This window comes from Scomber japonicus, chromosome 5 (assembly GCF_027409825.1).
Source record: "Scomber japonicus isolate fScoJap1 chromosome 5, fScoJap1.pri, whole genome shotgun sequence".
Classification (NCBI taxonomy): Eukaryota; Metazoa; Chordata; class Actinopteri; order Scombriformes; family Scombridae; genus Scomber; species Scomber japonicus.
Window position 1 is genome coordinate 21,369,926 of NC_070582.1, and position 17,003 is coordinate 21,386,928.

Consider the following 17,003-nt stretch of genomic DNA (forward strand, 5'->3'; position numbering starts at 1 on the left):
CATGCCAAACAAATACAAGAGTGGGGACCAAAATAAATAACATAAATCTTCTGGAACTTGTTGCCAAAGTGAGCAGTCCACATCCATCTATTTTCTTTTTATTTCTTTGTAGACATCATTTTGGGAGGCGGGGGTAAAAAAATGATGAATCGTTTTAAAAGTCACTTCCTTAACCTTATTTCTAATCAGATTATTTAGAAGGTAACCACCAGATCATCTTCTAGTTTAGGATGATGTAAAGTTATTCCAGTAAGAAACTGCATTTGGAACAGAGGCTATTTCTCCTTGAGATAAGCTCATATATCACAGCTACTATTGCTGTTTTTAGATGAGAGACGGATGCTACTGAGTTTTCTAAGAAGTATTACAAAACCTGAAGGAACTGCATCAAAAACTAAAGCATATTCCCTCTGTGGTATAGCAATACCATACTTGTCTAGACGTTCAGACCATGACATTAATACACCACTAGGATTGAGGAGATGATTAACCAGATAAATTCCATGGACAAACCAGTTTTCCAACAATAACAATAACAATATTATGTCTCTATTGTTCCAGATGTAGTTTCTGTGGGGGAAACAAGTATGTTTATAAGTTAAAGACCAGGAAAGACCAGGCATTTGTTTGTGAAAATTTGACCATTTTAAGGGGATTTTTTTCAGCATTGTCCCTGTAAAGTAAAACAAATTTAAGAACTCAGAACTAAGAAGTTTTGAGAATAATTATTTGGGAATAAATTTCTAAATGGAAGTTTTTATCTTGAAAGTATTGTTAAGGAGCAGATAAGCAGATTGGATGTGGATTAACATTTCTATGCAGATGATATAAAAATCCACCTCTCATTTAAATCCAGTGAGGCTATCAAAGCTTCTTGACTGTCTAAACGCCATTAAAAACTGGATAAAAGCAAATTTCTTCAGCTCAATGCTGAAAAGACTGAGGTTCTGGTTTCTGCACCAGAGAAGGATGTCTCTGTCATTATGAAATATTTGAGGTCTCTTTCATCTGCTGCCTAATCCAGTCGGCGTAATCTAGGAGTAACATATGACAAATACACATCATTTGACACCCATGTTAAGCAGCTGACCAGATCCAGTTTTTTGCAATTGAGAAACATCAGTAAATTAAGATCTATTGTTTCTAAAAACGAGCTAGAGATGCTTATCCACACTTTCATCTCCTCACGCATTGATTACTGTAATTCACTATTTTCCTCCCTGGGTGTTTTCTGCCCTTGATCATCTTCAAACAGTCCAAAATGCTACAGCAAGACTTCTCACCAGATCACATAGACAGGTTCATATAACCCCTATTTTAAATTCTCCTCATTGGCTTCCAGTAGCATTTAGAATACAGTTTAAGATCCTCATTCTCACCTTCAAAGCACCACATGGTCAGGCCTCTTACATACTCATCAGCTCGCTCCCTTTGGTCACACACGTAAAATCTGCTCTCTGTTCCACGCACCCACCTAAGGACCCGTAGTGATCAAGCTTTTGAGGCTGTAGCACTTAAACTCTGGAATGCTATGCCTGCATCCATGCAGTCTGTTAATTCATTTGAAACTTTCAGAAAACAACTCAAAACACATTTGTTTGGACAGGCATTTGGGTAACCTTTGGCATAAGGCTCTCAGCATTTCATCTTTATTTTAATTTTGATTTTTCATTATTCATTATTTTTTGTTTCTGTTTATATATATATAAATGTGTCTATCTATGTATGTAGTATCATTGTTTGGGTCTGTTTTGTGTGGACTGTTGTAATACCTTTTTATATTTTCTCTTGTAAAACACTTTGTGACATTTGTCTGTGAAAAGTTCTATATAAATAAATATCATTATGGTTTAATTATTATTATTATTATTGTTATTATTATTATTATTATTATTATTATTATTATTATTATCATTATTATTATTATTATTATTATTATGGGTGGAAAGATCAAGAAAGTTCAGGTCACCATATTCATGGAAGCCTCATTAAGACTTCTTGTCTAACATAATGAATTCTGTTTCTGCGCACACAATTAAGAAGAATGTACTCAATGGCCACAGAGGTCAGTATCTGTAGATAAGGCTGCATAAGTAAGCTGTGATGTGATCTCTATCTTTGTTAGCAAAATGATCCCTCTATGGGATAAATCTATTTGAAGGCATTTTTATTTTTTCTTCACCTTTCCTATGACAGGGTTTAACTATTCCACGGTGGGGGACTGAGTGTTTCACAGAAAAGTAAAACATAAATGGAACATTACAATTTTTGAGGGTGAGCAGCTACTGATGTTTCAACAGAGCCCAGAGGCATGAGAACATGTCTTACATGTAGCAATGGCAACTTAAACCTATGAAGCATCTTTTAAAAATAAAGTGGTATCATCAGGCAGCTGACTAATAATGATCTCATTTTCAGCTGTTATGAAGTACAAGTATGGTGAGGGAGGACAGTCTTGTGTGACTCCATGTTTTAGGTAAAATTTAGGAGTGGTGCCTGCATACATTTTACTTAAACAATTTGCATTCATATAGAGGGTCCTGATAGCTGCTAAAGTAAGTACCAAACCCAGATTTTTTCCATGGCCAGAAATCAAGAAATAAACAATCATACATACAAAACATATCATCACTGCAAAAATTAGCATTGTAATCATTGTTAAGAATGTGAATTGGCTGCCATCTCAATGCAAAGCAGATCTTTCCTAGGCTTTGGAAATAGAGTTAAAAGTCCATGAAATAAAATGGGAGAAAGAGTTGGATTTTCAGTGCTGTCTATAAACACATTATGGGGGGAGTGAAATAGTTGCTCTGCAAAAGCAATTTAAAATTCAGAAGCTGTGAACCCGGGTGATTTATGAATGGCAAACAGGATTTTATCTGAAGCTATTGGGCAATCATTTTTATGGTCAATCTTAATTGATTTTCTTTTGGTGAGATATCATAAAAAATGGTAGTTGCAGTCTCATTATACTATGACACATGACACATACATTAAAAAAAATAGAATGTGAAACAGAAATTAGCTATCAAATAGGAATCATTAGTAATAACTCCATTGATATCAAATCTTTTCAAAAATGTGTTACAATAGGCAGTGGTGGACAGTAACGAAGTACAAGTAATTCGTTACTGTACTTAAGTAACTTTTTAGCGGATCTGTACTTTACTTGAGTATCATTGTTTTGTGAGACTTTATACTTTGACTCAACTACATTTGGAAGAGGAAAATCTTACTTTTTACTCAACTACTTTCCAAAAACCTGTCGTTCCTTTCAATGTTCCTTTCCACAACATGCATGCATGACCAGCTGCTGTGACAGGTCCAAATGAACGTGCACCGCAAGTGTACCAATCAGAACACATCGTGTGTCGAGCAGTTTTGGCCCGGCCCCCTACCTGGCTACTTGTCCCAACTTGCCTTCTCCTCCATCCATATCTCTATTAGCATTCATTTGACAAAGTTTCGCTGTCCAGTAGCCTGCCCTGCCAACACATGGAAGTTAAAGAAATATGTGTCTAGTGTGGTTTTCCCCCTCCCTATTAATTCCTAATCAGGTGATTTCCATTTAGTATGATGTGCTTATGATAATTTCAAAAGATATCAATACCAGATATCACAAATAGAAAACATTGTGTTTTCAGGGTGGTGTTAGTGGGCTTTTTAACCTTAAATGACTTGATTGAGTGTATAAAGGACATACCAAGACATTGGAACTACATTACACCAAATTACTTTTACTTTTGATACTTAAGTACATTTGAAGCCAAGTACTTTTATACTTTTACTCAAGTCGACATTTAAAGGGAGCACTTTCACTTTTACTGGAGTAATATTTTAGACTAGGTATCTCAACTTCTACTCAAGTACGTGGTCTGTGTACTTCGTCCACCACTGACAATAGGTAGTGTTTTGCACCCCTTCTTCCACCCATTTTCTCCTCCACTTCACAAAATCTTCCTCCACTTTCTTTAAAAAAAAAAAATGAAATCCTGTATACCATTTTCTGATACATTTTCTGCTGGCTTAAATTGTCCTAGATTTATACAAAAAGGACCCATGTATGCCAGAAAAAAGGAGCCATGCTCTGTCAACTATTGTGTCACCTCAAATTTAAAAAGCCCCCAGTATCTGAGAAAGCATTTATCAATTACAGCCTTCCAAAATCATTTCATCAATTTTTGGACCTCCTCGTCACTAAATCATGTTTTAAAATGGAATTATTGCATTTCCAATAAGAGCCCCTTAATGAATAGTGTTAGACCTAAAAGATACTTGGAACAACACAGCTCTGTGGTCCGTTGGTGGAGTTAGTGGACAATCAGATAATAACCAATAATCTGTGTGACATAGAAGTGCACGCAGGGTGTAAAATTAACTTTTTTTCCACTGGCCAAATGACTAGTGGATATTCAAGTTGACTCAGTAGATTACCATTGTTTTGTTTGGCCGATGATTGAATGAAATCTACCAGTCATTTGCATATTTTACCAGCATTTGGCTGGTGGTTGGTGCTAATTTGAATTTTTTAATTATTTAGTCTAAAAAACTGAAGAATTGTTTGCACTTGGAGGCCAACAATGTAAACAACCATCTTAAGCAATGTTGAAGTCACCACCCAAAATAATGTGTGCATTTGGGAATTTGGATAACTAGTGTAATAAACTTCCCAACCAGCCTCAAACAGAGACTGACAGATTAGTCATACTTTTGGATTCAGTCTTTACTTTGAGAATTGTTACAATTGACATTTTCCCATACATTATGATGGAAATGCCTACTGTTTACATACAGTATATTGTGTTTGAGCATCTTAAAAATGGTCATGTCTTGGAGAATGCAAAGATAGAGATGTTCTCTTTGTGTTCAGCTTCCAGTCTTTACTATTAATAATGCAATTAATTGCAGTAGGAAATCTATTCATTTGAATATGACTGAGGTTCTTGGTCTGATTTAGCTGCTTCTGTATATGTGGGGTGACAAAAAAAAGAAAATAAAACTGCACATAACTGGCACAAAATGTGTATTTGTAACCAGAAACAATATGACATTCATGAAAGAGAAAATTCACTTAGTAGCATCTTTATCCAGATGAAACGCTCATTCCTAATCGAGACATGTAAGGCTTATGTGAAAAGTAAGTCATATTTATAATCCCCAGTCAATCAACCTTTTTTCCCCCCATCATTGACAAAGTAGATGTAACACCGCACCCTTATTACAGCCTCCCTCAGATTACATGTGCCACCTAATTTGCAACGGAAATTGCCTCACGTTTACCATTCACTGCTCAGCATTAGACTGTAGGTGACTGCTGCCAGTGCCTGAGCAGGGTAAAAATTAAATTAAACTGAAAGCCTTCATAAGGCTGCGCATGTCATGCTTGTTTTTTAAAAAATAAGTAAACCTTCAAGAAACATGGTTGTTTCGTGGCGTTCCTCATTTTGTAAATATACTTAGATGATTTAGTTGCTACAGTCCAGCTGCCTGTCTGAGTCCCCCTTCTCTCACCCCTCAGCCCATTCCCCCGCCCTTCTGTGGCTGCAGTAGTTTGACTCCTACAGGCTGTTTGAGTCATGCTGGCTAGTGGCCTGGCATCCACCTTCGCAAGCCACAGCCCAGTTCGGAGCCCCAGTCTAGAATCCAGTCTCATAAAGTGTACTCTGCCCAGGTTGTGTTACTGCTGTCAGGAACAGTTTTTGGTGCGTGGAATTAGACTTTTTGAAGAATTACAGGGTTTTTAATACTTTTCTTTTGTTTTCCATCACGGACCTTACACAAAATATTCACAAATCTGCATAAGATTAAAGAGCAGCAAATGAAACAAAGTACGTTCTGCTTTTGTAACAGCAGGTCGTGGCAAAGAATATATAGTTAAAAGCTTCAATACAATGCGATTTTCTGGTTGTAAAGCAATACACTAATAAACCATGTGCTCTTTTTTTGTATAATTCAGATTAAAGTAGATTTTACACTGATTTTGGCTTCTGTATTCATCAATGTGTGATCTATTTACTGTGTGAAAGCTGTTTTCCAAAACTTGAGGCAGTGTCAATTAACATTTGTGAACTATAATGTGATAACACAGTGATTCAGTGTGCCACCTAAAGCATCACTGAAGAAAATGATCACGATTATTAAATCTCAGTAGCTCAAAGTAAAGGAAATTTTGAGAGGCCATGTAGAGATTTGGAGTGGATTTTGTGCTCATAAATTGTCTTGTGTTACATACACTGTATGTCACAAGAGCAATTGGTTATGCTTTTCAAAAATAGACCAGTTGTTTTTTCCTCATTTTTCATCTATTTATGTTCAGGATTTCCGCAACAGTGGCGACTGGAAGTATGAAGTTACATAATATACAAAATTTGTACAAAAAGCCATTATAATATAACCACCACATAGACAAATATGGCATAAAAGAAAACATACATAGGCACACACAAAAAGGCAAATGTCCCTGTCCTGAAGAGTGTAGTCACACATGTGGCATTTCTTCATCTTGACCTGACATGGCCATGACATTATACCTTCTGCCAATGCTGGAAGGAGGGAGAGCCAATCTGCAGACCAGTGAAGAAGACCTGGTAGCGGTGCTTCCACATGATGAAGGCACCAACAACACAGACGAGCGCTTGAACCAGGTTCAGCACAATCTGGAGCAGGAAGTAGAGTGTGAGTGTCCCATTGATCACCTCACAGTCACTGACTCCCTCATAGGTGAAGGTGCGAGCTATCGGGTCCCCTGGGTTCAGTGTGCATATGCAGGCCTCTTCCACCTCGTCACAGCTGAAGCTACTGGCCTGTGAGTAGTGGTGTCCAGCAAACGCCATAACCACAACTGATATGACCAGGCCAACAGCACACAGGACAAAGTACAGGAACTGTGGAGGGCAGAGAACAAATGTGAAATTGTGCTCTTTTACCTCTCTCAAAAACAACAACAACAACATTTTCTTATCTTCCACTCAGTGTGTTTTTTACTCTAGAAATCTGGCTCCTGCTTTAGTCTGTTGTCTCATGATTAACCCAGAGAGCCAAAACTGTAGCCTAGAAACAGACATGCTGGCTCAGTGCCTATGGCAAGTTCATTTAAAAGAGATTACCCACAATACTACAGGGCAAGGTCTGACCCTCAGAGTAGGAGCCCAGCTCTTAACACCGAGCAGGCGCCACACATGTAAGACTGCCCTGCAGCAACAGCTGTGGAGCTTCCCACCTTTAGTACAAGTCTTGTGCGAGTATGTGTCTAAAAATACAGCTGTAAAATGTGACAGAGGCGCTGGGTTGTTTATGCAATTGCACAATCTCAATAACACTAAACCATCTTAATCCATCGCTTATATAACAGGAGCCCTCATTCATTGGTGTGTTCGCTCGCAGTTACATGCTGCTTATGGAATTATGCAAGTGATGAGCGGTGCTTGATTTGAAATGGCGTTTATGTTAATTTTGGAACAGCTGTGAAATCTGGAGTGTGGTTGGTGACAGGGAGGTGTATGTACAGCAAGTGCATCAACAAGTGTTTCCATGCACATTGTGCGCTTGATTTAGCAGGTAGAAACTGACAGGAGTCAACACTAAGTTGTTTATAGTCCATGTAGTATCCTGGAATATCTTTTAGTGTGAGAATACAAACTCCACTTGAGAAACAGAATGCCTAGACATAATAAATACGGATTTGAAAGGGTTATCAGAGAGCCAAGACCCTCATCTGACAACATAGCAACACTTCACTGCAGAAATGTCTCTGGCTACAACCCATTTTCTACTCTCTCCACTTGTTATTCGCCTTGCGCTAAGGGCAATTGCAATAAATAAATGAGCCAACTGTAAAGACAGAAATTCCTACGTGAACGTTGAAAGCCAGAAGTTTACTGAGGTGTTAATAAGAAGTTAATGATATTAATAAATTAAAGCACCATTTGTTTTGAGGGCCAAATAAAGAGTGCTAACTCCAGCTTTTCTGGCACACACGATAATCATTGTTTTAAAAGGAGTATTTTTTAAAGGGTTATTTCTGTAAACAGTATAAACACTTTTTTTTTAAAGAGAGGAAACAGAATTAAGACCACAAACATAACACTCAGGAGTAACTTGAACCTCCAGAACTCAAGACTGTTGTAAATGTATTTACGTCACTGCAAGACGTTGTGCTTCCTTGACAATCTTCACACTCTGAATACTCAAAAATACTCAAATTCAAATATTTACAAGCTTCCAGTTTTATATATTCAGATGTAAATTAAGATAATCCTTGTTTTTGGCGATTCAGAGAGTCTGGTGGTGAAACTACATAGCACACATATAATTGGAGTTAGCTTTTATATTGCCGTTCTTCAAATAGCATGTTGCAAAAATAACTGCACCACTTCATGCAAAATACTTAAGTGTTTTGAAACACTCTCTTAAAAGCAACTGTACATATTTGAAACCAGGTATGCACACATGAGTCCAACAAGAAAATGGGTGCTGCTTTCAATGATCTGCTTCTCAGTACCAAACAATGGTGGACTAATTTTAATTGCCTTGAAATTCCGACTGCATATATTGTATGGTTAATTAAGCTAAACGATAGAGTCACATTAATGAATGCGCTAATCCATGCATAGGAATCCCTGCAGAGCTCTTTTTGCTGCAGTTCCCTAAGAACAGACGGGATTGTTATTTGTGTTATTGGTTTATTTGAGAGCCTGATTTGGGTTAATCACAAATAACTTCTACAAACATCATGACAGGGTGTGTGTAGACTCACCTTGATAATGAATTGCATAGATGACCTCTCATCAGGGAGGTAGTCGATACAGTACAGGATGAAGCCCACGATGGAGACCAAACACAGCTGCAATACGCAGAAAAGTGATTGGCATAGTTCAGTTAGATTCACTCATATTTGACCATTTCTCAATAGAATACTCGTTTTGTGGACTTTAATTACAACAAAAAATTAACTGAACCCATGTATTCCTGATGTGATGCATGCATGATATTATTTTAATACAGTCTACCTTGTTTATGTTATGCAGCATGAGATCTACAGTATGTTTGCTATTTATTAATAATCTTGGTTTAGGAAATCTTTGTGTCCAGTTTTTCAGGGGTGTCTGTTAATATTGCATGATTCAGCAGTAAGCTATCATCTGATTACATTACTCTCTCCTCTCTCTCTCCCTCCTCTCTCTCTCTTACACAGACACACTCACACTCTATCTCTTCAGTGCAATTGGAGTCTTGTGACTAACGTGCAGCATCTTATTTAAATGTTTTTCCCAGGTTCTTAAGCACTCAGGACTCTCTGGAAAGTTCTTGATGACCTCAGTGTTTTTCACTCGGCTGAATCTCGTGAGGAACTAACTCGGGATGTTGGTGTCCAGGGATGTTTGTGAGAGCAGATGGCATCTGTAATAGACTTGAATACAACAACAGTTTTCTATCCTCTCACCAAAATGTCACCTTGAAATTTATTCTAAACTCTGATGATAAATACAATTCATCTTTTGTTTTATGTTTTTGTTTTGCTAGAAATGAGACGAATGTTCATGCTCGTTGTTTTTGGATTAATAGAACATAATCATACTGGTTCCTGAAAAAAAGTGCTTTCCACACATAATGTAATCTGACAGCTGTCAACACATTTGAATTTCACTTGCTCTCATAACATTTTCAATTCAGCTGACATTTAAGCTTTTTATTTCCTATTCAATTTCAATTCCTTTCCTCTCTTACACATAATTTTACAGTTCAACTGCTTACATGTCAGCTAATTTCAGTTGCTTTATTGTAGAGACCTTTCAGCTTCTTTCATGTCTTACTCTTCAGCTCTTAATTCAACTATTTTCAATGCTTTTGTGCAAACCAACAACTTGTCTTTCTACATGGCTAAAATTCCATATGTTTTCAGTAGTTAGAGTTAAACTGATCTTGACGGCTTTTACCTTCAACACTTCAAGTGACACCTTAGGTTTTCTTATTTCTTGAACCTCAACTGACCTCATATTATTCAACTACTTTAGGAGCATCAAGTTAAACTCCAAACAATATCTCACATGCAAAAAATGTTTTACATGCATTTTATTTAATTTCTTGTGATTTAGCCTATTGAAATTACATGTGTATTTAAAATATACAGCTTACATTCAAAATGAACCAAAATGAATTGTGTGCTGCATTTTTTGTGAATGTGTCTTGATAAGGCAGATAGTGGGCTGAAGGATGATGAGGTGTAAGCAGGCATGCACATCACAATTGTAAATAATCATTTGCTTAGATGCTACTAAAGTGTTCAAAGGTCAACTTGGAGTTTGGTATGGCTTGTCTCATTAGCCCAGATGTTCATGCAACCAAACCTGTAGAAGTTGCAAACAGGCTTCCAGTATGTACAATTAGACACAGGTACATATAACTGAGGGACATGCACAAGTATCAGAAAAGGGAAACTGAGGTTCCATGCAAATATGAGAATTATGTTAGAGTGTAGGATGGAGCTTACAATGATCCCAGCCCAGTGTGGCGTCTCCCTGGTCAGGAGTGAGGGGCTGATGGCCAACATAAGGAAGGCCACAGCTGTGATGGCCACCCCAAACAGCAGCTGTAGTATGGCGACGAGCAAAGGGAAGCGACAGACTCTGCACTTATGGCTGTCCATTGGCTCTGGGCTTTCATCTCTCATCTTCCTGCCCTCCTTCTTGTCTGAACCTTTCTGTCCCTTCCCTAGTTCTCCTCTTGTCTTCAAACTCTTTACCTCTCTGTCCTCACGACTTTTACTGTACTGTTGTGGGTGCCTGAGCCTGCCTGCCTGCTGTCTGCCTCTTTCCCCCTTGCTTCCCCTCCCTACCAAGGCCTCCTCTCACCATAAGCCCAGCTCGGCTGCTATTTGGAAACAGAGAAGGCTCTGAACTAATATGGAAAACATTTGGACTGGATTCCTAAAGCAGCTCCAGTGCCACATATAGAGCAGGCAGCATACTGTGGAGGAAAGGAAGAGGAGGGAAGGGGGGCAGGAAGACACAAAGGGGGATTCCAACATACGGCTGCAAGATGATTTCACTTGTAGTCACATTTAAGAGAAGAAAGGGAAAGTACAGAGGTGGATCAGCAGGTATGAGTTAATGAAAAGCCAGCAGAAGAGGTCACACTTCATTTGAGAGCGGGAGTGATTGGATCGTTCTTTGTCAGCACTGTTACACAAGAGAGCCATATGCTGCCAGCCAGAAAATGTCACATGACTTACAGGAAGAAGTAATGTGATCATAATGCATGTGAGAGCATTACAGCAGCTCAGATTTTAGTGTTTTTGATCACTTTAGTGTTCATAAGAAAGGAACAGGTGTCACTGACAATCAGCTTAAGAGTCATTTATATAACTTTTGTCATTTGTAATAACACATTTTGATGGAAACTGCTTACTTACATTTATGACTACTAAAATTAGTGTTGTCTCCAAAAACATTATGAATTGACTGACTTTGTATTCTTTTGGAGAAATCTGATGTGATATTCATATTAATTGTTTAGGAGATCAGACAAATTCAACAGTCTCACAAAACTTTGCTTTATCCCGCCAAACAATTGTCACATCATCATCATTATTTTTTGTATTCATTATTATTATTATTATTATTATTATTATTATTATTATTATTATTATTATTATTATTATCATTATTATTATTATTATTATTATCATCATTATTATTATCATCAATACACCCATATGAAGATGGGAGACAAGCATGTCGAGATTAATAAAGATCCGCGATGCACGTGTTTGAGCACACAGCTGGGCTGGTGCCATGGTTACTGACAACGTAGCTTTCGTCTACAGGAGATGTGTGAGTAGGTTACCCTGTCGGTCCTGCCCAGGGCAACAACACAACAGTGACTGACTCGAGTGAACGCGCACGCACCCTCAGTATGTTCACGCTGTGCCTTTACATTAACATATATGATTTCATTACAGATTAGCAGGGTTATAGCAGTGTTATATGGTCACATAGACATCTGGAAGTGGCCCCTCATAGAACAAATTGCATCTTAAAAAGTAATAGAGGAACGTTTATGTTCCCTCTAAACTGTGCAAGAGAGTTTGGTGATTTCGGTCTGATGTATCTTATTAAATTATAGAGTCCAGATGCAAAGTTTAGGAGGGAAATGGGAAATGTTACATGAATGATACTCATGTGGATTTACTGTTTCTTTTCACGCCTGCCACATTGTGCGCATGCATCACGTTTCATCAACCAGGTCAAACTGGTTAACACTACTTCGCTATAGGAGCGGCGGCGATATAACACAGAGAAGGTCTAATTACCGGACTTTGTGCTGGTGCAGACTACACGTGAGTCGGAAGCTGTTCCATACCGGAGGCGCGCGTGCGCTCTCACCACAGCACCGACGGCTTTGCAAAGTGGCAGCTCAGGGAACTATAGACATCAGTCTGAAGCGCAGCTCCACTGGAGGACACGCACTGTGCATCATCTCCCCTCAGCCAGCCGTGCCTCTGTGGCTCTTGGAATAAACAAACATTCCCCGAAGAAGCACAGGAGCGAATAACCAGCAGCAGAGAAGTGATGGATGAAAGAATACCGCATTTACAGGACAGGCAATTTATGGAGCACGCAGATTTCTTGGGGTGAGTGTCGCTTTTGGCAAACTCTGTCAAACTCTGTCTTATAAACTGTTATGACAACCTGATGGTTAATCGGACACTTTCTGTTTTACTTTAGGGTGGACTACCCCTCTCTCTACATGTGCAAATCCAAAAGAGGAATCAAACGAGAAGATGGTGGCAAGGTGCGGGCTAATAAATAATTCGTATACAATACTTTGTTGTTATGGTTAACCTGCATTTGTTAATTCACAAAACTTAATTCATACTGTAACTTTGAATAACAAAACATGTTTCTTCTCTGATACAATAAACGCCTCTATTTCTGTCAGCAGGACGCATACAAGTTACCACACCGATTGATAGAGAAAAAGAGAAGAGACCGAATCAACGAATGTATTGGCCAGCTGAAGGATTTGTTACCCGAACATCTGAAGCTATCGGTAAGATCACGACATAACAAAAGTTTTTACCTGCTCAGCGAACATGGCTTTACATGACAGAGATCTCGCAAATAGCTAACTGAACCTTTTCATTTTCTCCATAGACGCTCGGGCATTTGGAGAAAGCAGTTGTCCTGGAGTTAACATTGAAGCATTTAAACGCACTGACTGCTGTCACCGAGCAGCAGCACCAAAAGATCATTGCTTTGCAGAATGGTAAGATGAACTTACATTAACAAGTTTAAGATGAGTAATAAACTGGTCAGATCGCATAGCCTAAAACGTGATTGATTGTAGTTGTGAAACTGTGTGCCTACAGTATGAAATATAATAAATTGTATTGTGGATAATACGCAGAGTGCACTTCAAGAACACCATACAATCTAATACCATTCTTATTTGATTAATGTACATGTTAGAAGCAGATCTGTTCACTGTGCTTGTATGCAGACATGCAAACGTGCTGTTGACACCTGCCCACCATATATCGTCTATAGCTTATGATGTGCTGCACCGTACAGAGTAAATTCATCTTTGAACTGCAATGTTTCGCAGGGGACCGGTCGATGAAATCTTCCATTCATGCAGACCTGGAAGCCTTCCACTCCGGGTTCCAAGCCTGTGCCAAAGAGGTCCTGCAGTACCTGAGCCAGTTTGAGAACTGGACGACACGGGAGCAGAGGTGCGCGCAGCTCATCAACCACCTTCACAAGGTGCTGGCGCAGTTCCAGTCCGGCGGGCTGCCTCTCCAACACCAGCTACCCACCGGGGACGCACAAGATGGGCAGAAAGCTGACAGCCAGGCCAACTGTGTCCCGGTCATCCAGAGGACCCAAGGCGGGGAGCTTAACGAGAATGACACAGACACGGACAGTGGATACGGGGGCGAGGCTGAAAAGAGCGATAGCAAAGATAAAGAATGTGAGCGCAATACGACGGAGGGACCCAAGGCGGTGAAGATCAAGCAGGAGTTTGGAGATGAACGCGCTGCCAAAAAACCAAAGATGAACTGGTCTGGGAACGGGTTAGGGGGCGCGGACCCCACCAGGCCCGATGTGGCGCTTATGAACTCTCTGATGGGAATAACCAGTGTAGGACAGCAGACACCCATTTGCATGCCTTTCTACTTTATCAACCCCTCAGCCGCAGCGTCTTATATGCCTTTTTTCGATAAGAGCAATCTCGAAAAGTACATGTATCCAGCTGCGGCTGCTCTTGCACCCCCTTTCCCCTGGCTATACCCCGCACATGCTTCAGCAGCGGCGGCCGCGGCTGCAGCTGCTGCTTTCCCCGGCTTGTCTGCGCACTTTGGAGCCTCTTCTCAACGCAAGGACTCCCTCTCTCCAGACAGCGATGGGTCACGCGAGGCTGAGACAGGCTCACCTGAGGAGCGCGAGGAAAGTCCCGCGGGTGACGACGGTAACGATGACGTAGCTGACATGTCCCAGGAGAGCAAGAATAGCCCACACCATCAGTTTTCTGCGTGTCAAGCGAGCTAACGTGTCTGTGTTACCTTTCCGTGCATTCTGCTGAGGAGTTTCTGTATTTTTTCGTTTTCTTTCTTTCTTTCGTTCTTCCTTTTTTTTTTTTTTTTTTTTTTTTTTTTTAAATAGGCTAGTTTTAAAACGAGGTTTCACAGAAGAGTTTCTCATGTATAATAACATCTTGGCGAGACGGGGCAGTTGTGACGGCGTGTGCCTTTTGCACTTATGCTAGATTAATCAATCTGAATGATTATCGACAATGATTGACACTAATACACGGTTGTGTTGTGCTGGAGTTAGTTTTTTATCCTCTTTGATAAAATATTTTCAAATGGCAGCATTGGTGCCAAAACTTTGAGTACTACAACAGTGCGCAATAGCCCAATCAGCGAGTCTCTCTGGATGTATGAAGCTGCAACTGACCTCTGTCAAGGTTATTAACAGCTTTCTCTGACTCTGACTGTAAATATTATTACCTGGAAGATTCATTAACGTGTAGATGTGCACTAAATGGGCCTATAAAAGAAGTGCTCCTCGGAGTGTACCCGTACAGTACCTCATCCCCAACTTTGCCTGGGGTAAGCTTATTGGGAGGCACAAGAGCCTACTGTCCCTCCTGAGAGTAAATGAATGGTGCCCCCCTCCTCCTCCTTTCCCCACACACTCACACCATCTCCATCAATACCACCAAATACAAAAATCAACTTCAACAATCATACATTTATAAAAATGAAATTATGGGAGAGGGGTTATTCCTGATTTTCCTCTGCTGGTGTTTAATAAATCTGAGTTTACTCTTTACTTGTTTGTCTTTGTGAGGAAAGAAAAACAACAATCACTTAAATAATTCAGAATAATGAAAAAAGAAGCCCTTCATTCACAAGGGCACGCTTGACCAGCATATTGTACGTCCCTTGAATGAAACATTTCTGCAGAGAGATGCCATGACCTCCTGTCCTGTACCTCCAGGAAACATTGTAGGATAGCACCTTATTGATCTTTGATATTGAATGTACCTGTATTTTCCCAGCTGTTAAAGTTTGTATGTAGGCTGATCTTTACTCTTTGAGATGTAAAGTGCACTTTTTCTGCTTATACCCCCCATCAATTTGAAAGTCAATCACTGTAGTTCTCTTTGAACCTTTCTTATTGTGTTGTTTAAAATAAAAATATGATTTCAACGCAGAAGAGAGAGCAGAGATACCAGATGCTTTATGATGATTTCATGCAGTAAAAGTGGTGATCAAGTAATTTGCCTAATTTAACAAATCACTGCTCATTTTTAGCTATTTCAAGGTAAAATGATTCAGATCATAATCAGCTTTCAGAGCCCTGCACCCCCACTACACACCAGACTATCCTTGATTCTGTTATATGCTATCATTATGTAAAACCTCGCTTTTCAAATATTTGACAAAGGTGGGAAAGAAGCTGTGGTCATGTGACCGTCAGCTGAGATTAATTCCTACAAGTGTAGTGTTGTTTAGTTTTTTTTAAAGTGTCACACGTGACTGAATAAACAGATTATTTTCATTGTATTTTGCATACATGACATTGCTTTTGTAGTTCTCTTAAGCTGTTTTTTTGCCTCAAATCTGTTATCAACTGTTATATAAAGTGGCATGTGTGTCTGTAAATAGATTTTTTTGTGAATATACCATAAAGTATACATGTTTATGTCAATGTTGTAGAAGTCTATGTTTTTTTTAAAAAGATTTAACTGAGCAACTGTTGCACACTTCGTTAATGCTTTACACATATGCTGTTCTAAATTATTGCTGATGAGTTGTAAAATAAATATCAAAACTAAACTCTGCAGCTTTCTTGTTATTTAACACCAACCTTGTACAGATTCACAGTCTCTAATGTAATCAAATGTAGACAGTAAGGATGAGTAAATATGTTCCAACAAATAGGTACATGTGTAAAATTGAGGTAACGGGAAGCAACACACAGTGCACAAAACAGACAGTTCAAAGCATATTATTTCTAATGGCATTCATAGATACACAATACTGAAAGTCTAGTAGATCAAATACTGTATATTGTTACTAAAGCTCTAATCAGCTGACAGGTCAAAGCAGAGGAATGTACAGTAAGCCAAGGCTTTAAACAAATGTCATGTGATAAAAGGATGATGGAGTGAGATTACCCACAGTCTCTGCAGGCTGATGAAAAACAAGGGGCCTCCTCCCGACTTGTCAAAAGCTTAGAGCAGGATCTAGCCCAAGCTTTGTTGTTGCCATTTTGGCTTATTGCTATATCATTTGAATCTCTATGAGTAATTACACCACCCCTGATGATCCAGTACCTGATTTGATGTTTTCTAATTATCTTGGCAACGCAGACGTCAAATTGTTGCCAATTTATACCCTTCAAGGTTTTAAATAAACATGTATGTTGCCTTAAGGTGCAGCTCCATTTCAGGCTTTTATACTTCAGTTTTTTGGCTTCAAATTCTGGTTATCT

The 17,003-nt window shown here is 39.1% G+C and overlaps 2 protein-coding genes across 2 annotated transcripts; one reads left to right on the forward strand and one right to left on the reverse strand.

The window, feature by feature from the left end:
* Positions 1 to 5,398: 5,398 nt before the first annotated feature.
* On the reverse strand, positions 5,399 to 10,735 carry sspn (sarcospan (Kras oncogene-associated gene)). Its single transcript, XM_053318868.1, has 3 exons — positions 10,490 to 10,735; positions 8,756 to 8,842; positions 5,399 to 6,884 (listed from the first exon to the last, which is right to left on the reverse strand). The coding sequence occupies exons 1-3, from the start codon at positions 10,667 to 10,669 to the stop codon at positions 6,525 to 6,527; spliced, it is 627 nt and encodes a 208-aa protein (XP_053174843.1). The 5' UTR covers positions 10,670 to 10,735; the 3' UTR covers positions 5,399 to 6,524.
* Positions 10,736 to 12,448: 1,713 nt separating this feature from the next.
* Positions 12,449 to 14,549, forward strand: bhlhe41 (basic helix-loop-helix family, member e41). Its single transcript, XM_053319938.1, has 5 exons — positions 12,449 to 12,631; positions 12,726 to 12,792; positions 12,943 to 13,050; positions 13,155 to 13,266; positions 13,606 to 14,549. Exons 1-5 carry the CDS (start codon positions 12,570 to 12,572, stop codon positions 14,547 to 14,549), a joined length of 1,293 nt encoding a protein of 430 aa, XP_053175913.1. The 5' UTR covers positions 12,449 to 12,569.
* The last annotated feature ends 2,454 nt before the right edge of the window (positions 14,550 to 17,003 follow it).